Source organism: Staurois parvus, unplaced genomic scaffold (assembly GCF_062004578.1).
Source record: "Staurois parvus isolate SC_StPar_1 unplaced genomic scaffold, SC_StPar_1.0 ptg001347l, whole genome shotgun sequence".
NCBI classification, from domain to species: Eukaryota; Metazoa; Chordata; class Amphibia; order Anura; family Ranidae; genus Staurois; species Staurois parvus.
The window spans coordinates 87,113-100,544 of record NW_028319143.1 but is presented as its reverse complement, the minus strand read 5'-3'; the positions used below and the strand labels follow the sequence as shown (position 1 = coordinate 100,544).

Sequence of the window (13,432 nt, the reverse complement as noted above, 5' to 3'; positions counted from 1 at the left end):
AAAATGTATGAGCATAATGATTCAGCAAAAATCCCCTCCCCCCAAAAAAAATTGAGCATAAATTGCCTTTGCAAGCCAAAATTCTCCCCAAACAAAATTTCCCCTCTTTCAATACAACCCCCCCCCCCCCACCCCAGCTCAAATCCTCTGCATTTCAAATTTCCCCTCTAAGCATAAATCCTCCCCCCCCCCCCCCAATCCCCTTCTCTCAAAACAAAACCCCCAATATACCCTCTCCTAGCACAAATACCCCCAATCATCCCTACTAGCACAAATCCTCCACCATAAATCCCCCTTCCTTCAGAAATCCAGCCTCCTAGTACAAATCCCCTCTCCAAATCACCCCTTCTACCAAAACCCCACAAATTCCCACCACGCCGCAGGGCAGCCACCCCTCCTGCCCGCCCCTTGTCCTGGTCCCTACAGAAAGTCTGTTACTTCACCCAGTATCAGTTGACTTTTTGAATTTGCATGCTAAAAGTGATCATATCGGAAGTACCATTCAGGCAGACCGGCCTGGTTTAGACCTGCCGATAATCAATTAAATGCCATTTATTTCCAGGGTCATACAGTTTGTACATAGTACACTACCTTGTATTTTATTACTTTAAAGTGACTGTTAATCATTTGATCCCACAGCCCGGAACTGCATGCGCCTGCAGGTGCTCGAGCTGGATCACGTGACCGAGATCAACCAAGAGGTGGCTGCAGAGGTCTGCAGGGAGGGCCTGAAGGGACTGGAGATGTTGGTTTTAACATCCACGCCGGTCACACCAAAAGCTCTTCTACATTTTAACAGTAAGTACTAAGAAAAGTGTACCCATTCCAGGACAGGCAAGGCTGGGGATGAGGGTGGGGTGGTTGGGATGGTGGCAGCTGCAGTAGTGAGAGCTGGTGGACTGAGGTGGTGGCAAGTACAGTGGTGAGAGCTGGTGGACTGAGGCGGTGGCAAGTACAGTGGTGAGAGCTGGTGGACTGAGGCGGTGGCAAGTACAGTGGTGAGAGCTGGTGGACTGAGGCGGTGGCAAGTACAGTGGTGAGAGCTGGTGGACTGAGGCGGTGGCAAGTACAGTGGTGAGAGCTGGTGGACTGAGGCGGTGGCAAGTACAGTGTTGAGAGCTGGTGGACTGAGGCGGTGGCAAGTACAGTGGTGAGAGCTGGTGGACTGAGGCGGTGGCAAGTACAGTGGTGAGAGCTGGTGGTCTGAGGCGGTGGCAAGTACAGTGGTGATAGCTGGTGGACTGAGGCGGTGGCAAGTACAGTGATGAGAGCTGGTGGACTGAGGCGGTGGCAAGTACAGTGATGAGAGCTGGTGGACTGAGGCGGTGGCAAGTACAGTGATGAGAGCTGGTGGACTGAGGCGGTGGCAAGTACAGTGATGAGAGCTGGTGGACTGAGGCGGTGGCAAGTACAGTGGTGAGAGCTGGTGGACTGAGGCGGTGGCAAGTACAGTGGTGAGAGCTGGTGGACTGAGGCGGTGGCAAGTACAGTGATGAGAGCTGGTGGACTGAGGCGGTGGCAAGTACAGTAGTGAGAGCTGGTGGACTGAGGCGGTGGCAAGTACAGTGGTGAGAGCTGGTGGACTGAGGCGGTGGCAAGTACAGTAGTGAGAGCTGGTGGACTGAGGCGGTGGCAAGTACAGTGGTGAGAGCTGGTGGACTGAGGCGGTGGCAAGTACAGTGATGATAGCTGGTGGACTGAGGCGGTGGCAAGTACAGTGGTGATAGCTGGTGGACTGAGGCGGTGGCAAGTACAGTGGTGAGAGCTGGTGGACTGAGGCGGTGGCAAGTACAGTGGTGATAGCTGGTGGACTGAGGCGGTGGCAAGTACAGTGGTGATAGCTGGTGGACTGAGGCGGTGGCAAGTACAGTGATGAGAGCTGGTGGACTGAGGCGGTGGCAAGTACAGTGATGAGAGCTGGTGGACTGAGGCGGTGGCAAGTACAGTGGTGAGAGCTGGTGGACTGAGGCGGTGGCAAGTACAGTGGTGAGAGCTGGTGGACTGAGGCGGTGGCAAGTACAGTGATGAGAGCTGGTGGACTGAGGCGGTGGCAAGTACAGTAGTGAGAGCTGGTGGACTAAGGAGGTGGCAAGTACAGTAGTGAGAGCTGGTGGACTGAGGCGGTGGCAAGTACAGTAGTGAGAGCTGGTGGACTGAGGCGGTGGCAAGTACAGTGATGATAGCTGGTGGACTGAGGAGGTGGCAAGTACAGTGATGATAGCTGGTGGACTGAGGAGGTGGCAAGTATAGTAGTGAGAGCTGGTGGACTGAGGCGGTGGCAAGTACAGTGATGAGAGCTGGTGGACTGAGGAGGTGGCAAGTACAGTAGTGAGAGCTGGTGGACTTAGGTGGTGGCAACTACAGTGGTGAGAGGTGGTGGCAAGCAGGGCAGCACAGTGGCTAAATGGTTAGCCCTTCCGTCTCCTCAGTACTAGGGTCGTTAGTTTGAATCCCAGCCACAGCACCACCTGCCTGGAGTTTGCATGAGTTTGCCACCAAAAAAAAGCTATATATGTCTCATAAAAAGATAAAAACTTTGTCTGGGTACAGTATCGCATGAACGCGCAATTGTCATTCAAAAGTGTGACAGCGCTGAAAGCTGAAATTTGGCCTGGGCAGGAAGAGGATAAAAGTGTCCAGTAGGCAGGGGGTTAAAAAAAGGGTCCTGTAGTATACACTGCTCCGCTTCAGATGACTTCTTTCCTCCAGCTACTAGTACCAAATGCTGGCTCCCATCACTGCTTGTCCTGGGTGCCCATGTCGAGTCGCCCTCCGAGCTCAGCTACCGGTTTGCAGTTTTAATCTCCACTCCACCCAAGCTCCTCCTCTGACACATTTCACCCATTAAGCTCTTATATATTGTGCGGCAGAGGAGGCACATCGGTGGACTGTTGCCTGTTGGGTGTCAATTAAAACTACATGGCAGTAACTGATTCCTGTATTCTGGCAAATACAAAGGAGGGTTTTAAAGCAATATCAATATTTGAGGATCTGCCAAGAGGAGTGGGCCAAAATCCCTCCTGAGATGTGTGCAAACCTGGGGGCCAACTACAGGAAAGTCTGACCTCTGTGATGGCCAACAAGGGATTTGCCACCAAGTACTGAGTCATGTTTTGTGAAGGGGATCAAATCCTTCTTTCCCTCATCAACATGCAGATCAGTCATCATTTGTTAGACGCATTTCTGCTGAATTTGTTGTTGTATTCTGTCTCTCAGTGTTACACCGAACGTTCGATTTTTAGACCGATCATTTCTTTGTGAGGGGCGAACATTCAACATCAGCAGGGGAGCAAATACTTATTTCATTCACTGTATATACCATACCTGGCTGATGACCCTGGAATTTGGATATCTTTGTATAGACACCACCACTCCAGTAATCTCCACTTGCTGCCGGGTTCTGTGCTGAGTGGCTGGCTTGATGCATTGGGAACACAGGAGAATGGCTGCTCAGCATGAGCACCATTTAGAGAATGATCTGCATCTTCTGAATGAATGCAAAGCATTCTCTGATTGGACAAGGTAGAGAGCGTTACATCGCCGCCTCACCTCTCCACCACGTCCAATCAGAGAATGCTTTGCATTCGTTCAGAGAATGCAAAGTATTTTCTAAATAGTGCCCTTGCTGGGCAGCCAACCAACCTCCTGTGCGCAGAATGCAACGGGCTGACAGCTCAGCATTGGGCCCGGAAGCTAGTGGAAATGACAGAAGTATCGTTATCTATTTAAGAGATTTCCAGCTTCCAAGGGCATTGGCCAGGTATGGTATATACATACACTATGTTGCCCAAAGTATTGGGGTTCCGGCCTTTCCACGCACATGAACTTTAATGGCATCCCAGTCTTAGTCCGTAGGGTTCAATATTGAGTTGGCCCCGCCCTTTCCACACACATGACCTTTAATGGCCCCCCAGTCTTAGTCCGTAGGGTTCAATATTGAGTTGGCCCCACCCTTTGCAGCTATAACAGCTTCAACTCTTCTGGGAAGGCCGTCCACAAGGTTTAGGAGGGTGTCTATGGGAAGGTTGGACCATTCTTCCAGAAGAACATTTGTCAGGTCAGGCACTGATGTCGGGGGAGGAGGCCTGGATCGCAGTCTCCGCTCTAATTCATCCCAAAGGTGTTCTATGGGGTTGAGGTCAGGACTCTGTGCAGGCCAGTCAAGTTCCTCCACTCCAAACTGGCTCCTCCATGTCTTTATGGACCTTGCTTTGTGCACTGGTGGGCAGTCATGTTGGAACAGGAAGAGGCCATCCCGAAACTCTTCCCACAAAGTTGGGAGCATAAAATTGTCCAAAATGTCTTGGTATGCTGACGCCTTAAGGGTTCCCTTCACTGGAACTAGGGGGCCAAGCCCAACCCCTGAAAAACAACCCCACACCATAACCCCCCCTCCACCAAACTTTACACTTGGCACAATGCAGTCAGGCAACTACTGTTCTCCTGGTAACCACCAAACCCAGACACGTCCATCAGATTGCCAGACTGAGAAGCATGATTGGTCACTCCAGAGAACATGTCTCCACTGCTCTAGAGTCCAGTGGCGGCATGCTTTACACCATTGTATCCAACTCTTTGCATTGCACTTGGTGATGTAAGGCTTGGATGCAGCTGCTCGGCCATGGAAACCCATTCCATGAAGCTCTCTACGCACTGCTGTTGGGCTCATCTGAAGGCCACACCAAGTTTGGAGGTCTTTAGCTATTGACTCTGCAGACAGTTGGTGACTTCTGCGCACTGTGCGCTTCATTATGCGCTGACCCCGTCCTGTCATGTGACGTGGCCTACCACTTGGTGGCTGAGTTGTTGTTGTTCCCAGTTGCTTCCACTTTGTTATAATCCCACTAACAGTTGAGTGTGGAATATTTAGTAGCCAGGAAATGTCATGGATGGACTTATTGCCCAGGTGACCACCTATCACAGGACCACGCTTGGAGTCACTGAGCTCCTGAGAGCGACCCATTCTTTCACCAATGTTTGTAGAAGCAGTCTGCATGCCTAGGGGCTTGATTGTATACACCTGTGTCCATGGAGGGGATTGGAACACCTGAATCACATGATATGGAGGGGATTGGAACACCTGAATCACATGATTTGGACCAAATTGTATTGTAACTGTAATGTCTGCCTTCATTTTGTAACACGCTGCGCAAACTGTTGGCACTATATAAATCCTGTATAATAATAATAATAATAATTTGGAGGGCGGGGCCAATACTTTTGGCAATATAGTGTAGTTACAATTGTCCAAGCTGAACCAATGTACTGTAACTACCGTATATATGTCCATACCAAGAATCCCACTTTAAAATGAGGATGGTTCAAAGGTGTTTGGAACTGGTGAATGTAAAGCTTGCCTTGTAAAAGCAGCAAATGTTACGTAGAGCTGTATTATCCATTGAAGGATGGGAAAATCCAAGTGATGGGCAAACAGTGGCAAAACAGACTCATGGGAGAACATGAAGGTAAAGCCCATAAATGGGCTTATAGAGTTGGCAAGTCTTTCAATGGGCGTCCCTTAATCAGTGAATGACCTCTACACTTCACTTTGTCTATCTACAGGTGTCTGTCGCAACCTGAAGTCCATTGTGGTACAGGTGGGCATTGCAGATTATTTTAAGGATCCAAGCAGTCCTGAAGCACGAAAGCTTTTCGAGGAGATGGTCAATAAGTTGCAGGTAGATACCTGATTCATTCATGGGTTCTTTCTTCACACAAAGCCTACAATTCCCAATTCACAAGGCTTTACCACCAGCCTAAGACCCTCTTTTTATATATCATTGGTCTCCACTGAAAAAAACTCACTTTTTGGATAATATTGATACGTATCCTGGTGTGTTAACTTTGTGAATTGAACCTTATGTATCCTTCCTATATAGAGTGAGGAATGCATTACTTCTCATTTTTCAGCACTTCGCCCAGGGGAGGACTGACAACTCATGGGGCCCCCAGGCAATAGGGGATCATGGTGCCCCTGTGTCCTTGCCCAAACTCAAAAAAGCCAATGAAAAAGGTACCAGGGGCATCTCATGGGGCCCCCTATTGACCCCGGACCCTCGGGCAGTGCCCAAGTTTCCAAATGGTCATTCCACCCCTGACTTCACCCCATTTCCACTGCTCGTTTTTTTCCAATTTTTAAAAGTTTGAAATGAAAAGTTGCAGTGTAGCAGTGAAGAAAATTTGATTAATTGTAGATAAATTGTCAAAAATCAGTTCTGCCACTCTGAGAAAAGAACACTTTTATGTTTTGCCTTCATTAAAGCCCATCTCCAGGCAAATATTATCACTCCTCTCCCCCCCAACCTGCTGTAAAATCCTTTTCTAGATCTTGAGGACCCCACCTCTGGTCAGCCAATATACTCTCACCAGCCACTTTATTAAGCACACCTGTTCAATTGCTGAGTAACACAAATTACTAATCAGCCAATCACATGGCAGCAACTCAATGCATTTAGGCATTTAGAGTGGGGAAGAAAGGGGATTAAAGTGACTTTGAACGTGGCATGGTTGTTGGTGCCAGATGGACTGATCTGAGTATTTCAAAAACTGTTGATCTACTGAGATTTTCACACACAACCATCTCTAGGGTTTACAGAGAATGGTCCAAAAAAGAGAAAATATCCAGTGAGTGGCAGTTGTGTGGAGGAAAATGCCTTGTTGATGTCAGAGGTCAGAGGAGAATGGGCAGACTGGTTCCAGATGATAGAAAGGCAACAGCAACTCAAATAACGACTCGTTGCAACCAAGGTATGCAGAATACCATCTCTGAACGCACAACACATCGAGCCTTGAAGCAGATGGGCTACAGCAACAGAAGACCACACCGGGTGCCACTCCTGTCAGCTAAGAACAGGGAACAGGAAAAATTGGACAAGAGAAAATTGGAAAAATGTTGCCTGGTCTGATGAGTCTCGATTTCCCTAGAGATAGTTGTGTGTGAAAATTACAGTAAATCAGCAGTTTTTGAAATACTTAGACCAGCCCATCTGGCACCAACAACTATGCCACGTTCAAAGTCACTTAAATCCCTTTTCTTCCCCATTCTGATAAGGGAGATCAGCCTTTTCTCAACCCAGCTTTGGAGTGCTGTACTCACACGCCAATATCAAGGAGGCCATACCATACACCTGGCTCAGGTTTGGAAGTCCATGTAAAGTTCAATTTCAGCAAGTACAGGTGGGCATTGCAGATTATTTTAAGGATCCAAGCAGTCCTGAAGCACGAAAGCTTTTCGAGGAGATGGTCAATAAGTTGCAGGTAGATACCTGATTCATTCATGGGTTCTTTCTTCACATGAAGCCTATAGTCTCAATTCACAAAGCTTTACCACCAGCCTAAGACACTCTTTTTAAATATCATTGGTCTCCACTGAAAACACCTCACCTTTTGGCACCAACAACTATGCCACGTTCAAAGTCATTTGAATCCCCTTTCTTCCCCATTCTGATGGGGAAGATCAGCCTTTTCTCAACCCAGCTTTGGAGTGCTGTACTCACACGCCAATATCAAGGAGGCCATACCATACACCTGGCTCAGGTTTGGAAGTCCATGTAAAGTTCAATTTCAGCAAGTCGTCTTCACCACGTCTAAACGCATTGAGTCGCTGCCATGTGATTGGCTGATTAGCAATTTGTGTTACCAAAAATTTGAACAGGTGGACCTAATAAAGTGGCCGGTGAGTGTAAAGTGTCCATGTCATGCAGACAGACCTGAAAAAAAACTCGCAACTGGAATGACCATGGCTTTAGGTGAGTAGAAAAAGGTTTTGGAAGGTAGTTTAGCCTGTACCAGCAAAATGCGCAGCTGTAAGAAAATCCATTCCAAAGAATGTAACCAAGCTGTGTGGACATCAGATGACACCAACCAACAACACATAACCCTAGTTTTTTGCAGCCATTCTCAACTAGGGTTCCTCCAGAGCAGTGGTTCTCAACCTTCCTAATGCCGCGACCTTTTAATACAGTTCCTCATGTTGTGGTGACCCCCAACCATAAAATTATTTACCCAGTAATTATAATTCATGAAGTGTCGTTTTACCTCCAATACTGCTGCTTTGGACACAGTAGCTGCTTTCTACACAGTAGCTGCTCTTTACACATTGCAAATATGTGTTTTCCCGATGGTCTTAGGCGACCCCTGTGAAAGGGTCGTTCGACCCCCAAAGGTTGAGAACCACTGCTCCAGAGGTTGGTTGTGGTTCCTTGAGCTGTGGCTGATTGACCACTCATTTGATGGTGTCTGTATAATTCTGGAGCCAGAAAACCAGCAGCATGACAGTCATCTTTTTATCTGTCAGTAAAGGTGGCGTTCTGACCATTACTGTTAGGGTTGCATTTTTGATACTGACCTTCAATGTAAGGGCCACTTTCCTCATTACCTCTGAGTTAGCTTTCAATGGGATTCCTTGAGACCTGAAAATTTATTTTAGGGGTTCCTCTGGAGAAAAACCGTTGTACCAATTTGCTATTAGTAAGGGTTAAAGGATATCTAAACCCAAGAATAATAATGTAATATACAATGGCAAACAAAAAATCTGTAGGCCTTCCAATTTTTCTAGCTTTTTCCCTTCGATTTTATATTTGGATTTCTTCTTCTACTGACTTCAGTAAAGATTCTTCACTACATCATTTCTTGTTCGTATATCATTTCTGGTCCCTGTATGGCAACTCTCCAGTTCAGCCTTTTCTCAACCCAGCTTTGGAGTGCTGTACTCACATGCCGATATCAAGGATGTCATGGGAGGTCACACCATACACGTGCCTCAGGTTTGGAAGTCCATGTAAAGTTTAGCTTCTGACCATTCTCTTTCATCTACTTCTGGCCTTCTGACACTTGCAGAAATGCTCCCTTAGGCATCTGTCCTTGCATCCCAATTGTGGGACACCCAGGCAACCTCCTGTGCAAGCGGTGAGGGACTCTTCCTTGCTCCCATCTCTTTCTACCTCAGCCCTCTTACCTGCTGTTGTGAGCAGGGGCGGACTGACCATTTGCAAAATCGGTCACTGCCCGAGGGCCCGGGGTCAGTAGGGGGCCCCATGAGATGCCCCTGGTACCTTTTTCATAGGCTTTTTTGAGTTTGGGCAAGGACACAGAGGCCCCATGATCCCCTATTGCCCAGGGGCCCCATGAGTTGTCTGTCTGCCCCTGGTTGTGGGTCTAGCTTATGAGCAAACGTATTCATTTATATGTAAGTATCAGGTAGTTCATGTCTTGATTACTCAGCTCCCCCATCAGATGGCCAGTAAGAAATCCTCTCCCCATTTCCAGGGGGTTCCTCTCACTGGAGAATTATTGTATCTAGAGTTACATTGTTGAATTCCAAGGTGGTTCCCACTTTGGGACAGTCTTCTGCTTTGGACACCATCTACGTTCTGCTATGTCTTCACTATTGAGATGAAGAGTTCCTCCTACATAAAGAGAGGTAGTTTGCTTCCTATTGAGAACAGTACTAAGGGTCTCATGTGCACTGATCTCCTTAAAGAATAGCCAAAGGTGAAACTTTTTCAAAAGTTTCAGATAGGGCAGAGAGGGATTAAAAACTGTTTTTTTATTGTTTTCTGTGCCCCTGTTGCGGAGATTCATCCTCTCTGTTTGTCCTGTTTACCATTATTTTCAAAATTGAAAGTAAAAGAAAATCCCAAATTTTGGGTTGACACCAGAACAAGAAAAATCTTCCAGCGAGGACACTAGTTCTGGTGAACGTGGTGACACCCCGGGATTCTGTCACTTTGGAGGAATTTCCTCCCACTTCCTGTTTGGGCTATGAGAAAGAAAGTGAAGGGAAATCTACAAAATGGGAGACAGATGGCAAAAATACTAAAAGAGGTTATAACCCTCCCTTACAAAAGTTTCGCCTTTAGTTTTACTTTAAGTGTGATTCCTTGAGGACCAGTTATTCCTAGCTGGTAGCTTTGAGCAGAATGGATAGGTTCATGCACCAAAGTGCATCTTAGAACCTGCATTACAGGTGAAGACTTCAGAAGACCTCCCCCTCACTCCCCCTCTCTGTTGGGGTCCCTCAAGGCTCTGTCCTCGGGCCCCTTCTCTTCTTCATCTACACCTCCTCCCTTGGCCAACTCATACACTCTCACGGCTTCAACTACCACCTCTATGCCGATGACACACAAATCTATCTCTCAACCCCCCATCTCACCCCCTCAGTCTCCGCCCGAATCACACACCTACTGAGCGACATATCAGACTGGATGTCGCTCCACTTCCTTAAACTGAACCCCTCCAAAACCGAGTTTCTTGTCTTCCCCCCAGCCCGGACACCACCCCCCATTGACTTCTCCATCACATCCAACAACGCCACCATCAAACCCGCCCCGCAGGCCAGAGTACTTGGTGTCATTCTGGACTCCAACCTATCCTTCCAGCCCCAAGTCCAATCTTTAACAAACTCATGCAGACTCCACCTCCGCAACATCGCCAAAATCCGCACGTTCCTAACCCCAGAAACCACTAAACAGCTCATCCACTCCCTCATCATATCACGACTCGACTACTGCAACTCCCTCCTCACTGGCCTGCCTCACCGCTGGCTATCCCCGCTTCAGTCCATCCTGAATACGGCAGCCAGACTCATTCACCTTTCCAACCGCTCCATCTCCGCCACCCCTCTCTGCCAATCCCTCCTCTGGCTTCCGATTGCCCAACGGATCAAATTCAAAATCCTAACACTGACGTACAAAGCTGTCCACCATACTGCCCCGAACTACATCACTGACCTAATATCCAAGTACCACCCAACACGCACACTCCGCTCCTTACAAGACCTCCTTCTCTCTAGTTCCCTGGTCTCCTCCTCCCATACCCGCCTACAGGACTTCTCCAGGGTGTCACCCATCCTCTGGAACTCCCTGCTCCAACCCATCAGATTATCACCTACTCTCCTCTCCTTTAGGTGCACCCTGAAAACCCATCTCTTCAGGGAAGCCTACCCCACCCCCTGCTAACTTGACCTACCTCCTCCACTCTTCCTACTACTCTATCCCCCACAGCTATCTCTTCCTGTGCCACCATCCCCTCCCTCCTAGATTGCAAGCTCCAAGGAGCAGGGCCCTCGATCCCCTCATGTTTTGCATTGTATTGGTATTGTTCTGTCACATGTTCTGTCCCCCTTTGTAATGTACAGCGCTGAGCGAACTATCGGCGCTTTATAAATACTGTATAATAATAATAATATTAATGTGGTCTCCAGACTCTCTCTGGCAGGAGTGAAGATTGCCTCGTTGATGTCAGAGGAACCTGTCATCCTGGGGTTAGGTCTTCTCTCCTTCGCTTTTCTGCAGAATCATGCGGCACTTTTCCTGCTTTGGATTCATGCGTACAAAATTTTTTCACAACACTGATAAAACTCCTGTCCCTTGAGCCACGGATATTGTTGCATTACTGGATCTGGGGAGACAGGAAAATTCCTAGCCCATGGATCATGAGATCAAAGTTACTGTAGGCAGGATTGCTTTGTCAGTATGATTCCTCATGTGGTTTGCCCCAGAGGCGTCTCTTGCGAACTGATGAGGGTAGGACCAATCTCACCCTTATCTCCATCTGGGATGCATTCCCTCGCCCAAGTTTATGATTAGGTTTAAAACCCAACTCCTATCAAAACCTAAGTCATTTCTTACTTTTCGTAGGTGGTTGTTTCCAGACAGATTTAGAGATCTACGGGGATTAGATCCCTGAATGTGGAAAAAGAAAACAACTGCTTCAAAAGAACTCAATTTCAGTCCCGTGAAGACAGAGATGGAGCTCTGCAGTTGCAGCAGTTGTTTTCTTATTCCAGGTCACAATCCTTTGCAATGTCCTTTTTGTTTCATTCGGTCAGTTTGACCATGTCGACCGCGCTTATTTCTCAGACGACATTTTCCCGAAAACTGTATACATCGTCACAACCTTCGATCTTGTACCTCACAACATGGCAAATAAATTGGCAACTTCAGTCCCAGAGGCACCAGCTAAGTGGTGCCAACAATTTGCCCTCTTTGTAGCTCAGTAAGCTCTGACATGACCCCGTATTACTAGCAGCGCACGCAGTGAATGACGACAGTGAGGCTTCCCACCTGTTAGCTAGGTGTCTCATCACACAGTGGAAGCAAAAGAATGTTACATCACTTCTGCTTTTAATGTAAAACATGTCATCACTTTCACACCTGCAAATCATGTAGTGTTTCCAGTTTTCTGTTCAACCCCTGTAAATTGGTTAGTCCCATGTGGTGAGACAATTGGCTGTTCTGCCTATATAGACCTGCAGTTCTCTTTGATCTGTATGGGGTCAAGTAATGGCTTGGGGTCTTCTTATTTACCCTTACTAGTCTGCCCTGTTATAGGACCTTCCTCATAAGTTCCTTTTCTGGTTGTGGGTTGTTTTGTTCCCCTACCTGTGAATTTGGTATTTGTTCCTCCCATTTTGGTGGGTCCTTGTTGTTCAGCTTTCCTTGATCCATGGTTTAACCTTCCCTTCATGTGGAGTTAGTCTTAACTAATAGCAACAGCAGCATCTTGGGCTTGGGCATCAGTTTGATTCTCCGTGTCCTCCCTCTGGCCATGTTGACAGGTTCTCGTATTGGAAAGGGTATTCTACCTTACCTGGTGTCAGATTCTGGAGTTGGTCCTTCAGGAGGCCCTTGAGTTGCAGGCATTACCTGTTTGTTGTTGGGCATGCTGTCAGTGTTTCTGTGGCCCACCCCTCAGCTGGACTGCTATGGACATCGCAACAGTATACAGCTTCTGTGCCCCTTGATGGACTCCGAATAAAAATAATTTTATGGTGAGTCCATTATAATACAGCTTGAAAGCCCTCCAGATGTGCTGGCTGCATCAGTTTTCTTTTGTAGGCCTTTTTTATGCTTTTTATCAGATTATCCTACCAGTAAATCCCTTTCTGTCCTAGCATGACAATGTTAACTCAATGTGCTGGAACTATGGAAGAACAGTATTGTGCCTTTTGAGCAGGACTACAGGCTAGCTCCTCTCCTCTTCTACATCACAAAAACGGGAGATGCTCTGTAGTTCTCAGGGATAGCTGGAACTTTTTCTCATTATCTGATAAAAATGCAGCGCAGGAAGTGAACAGCTCACAAGATTTATGGCAGGATCAAGTATTTTCTTGCACTTATAGAACAAGTATACCAAAACACTTTCAATGGTGCATTGAACGGACCAAAAGGGAGCAACAGAAGCTCATTGTTGGTGTGTACAGTTGCAAGAAAAAGTATGTGAACCCCTTGGGATTACGTGGAGTTTTGCATGAATTGGGCATAAAATGTGCTCTGAACGTCATCTAAGTCACAACAATATAAGAACACAGTCTGCTGAACATAATACTACACAAACATTAGATGTTGCCATGGTTTAATTGCACATAACATGTAAACATTCACAGTGCAGGGAGGAAAAAGTATGTGAACCTTTGGACTTAATAACTGGT

At 47.2% G+C, this 13,432-nt stretch overlaps 1 protein-coding gene across 1 annotated transcript in view; it reads left to right on the top strand.

Moving 5' to 3' along the window:
* The window catches only part of FBXO41 (F-box protein 41), a 224,529-nt gene that overhangs the window by 192,869 nt on the left and 18,228 nt on the right, over window positions 1–13,432 (top strand). The window contains exons 11-12 of the mRNA XM_089661500.1: window positions 640–798; window positions 5,563–5,678. Coding sequence (XP_089517626.1) covers window positions 640–798; window positions 5,563–5,678 — 275 coding nt within the window. The remainder of the gene's footprint in view (window positions 1–639; window positions 799–5,562; window positions 5,679–13,432) is intronic.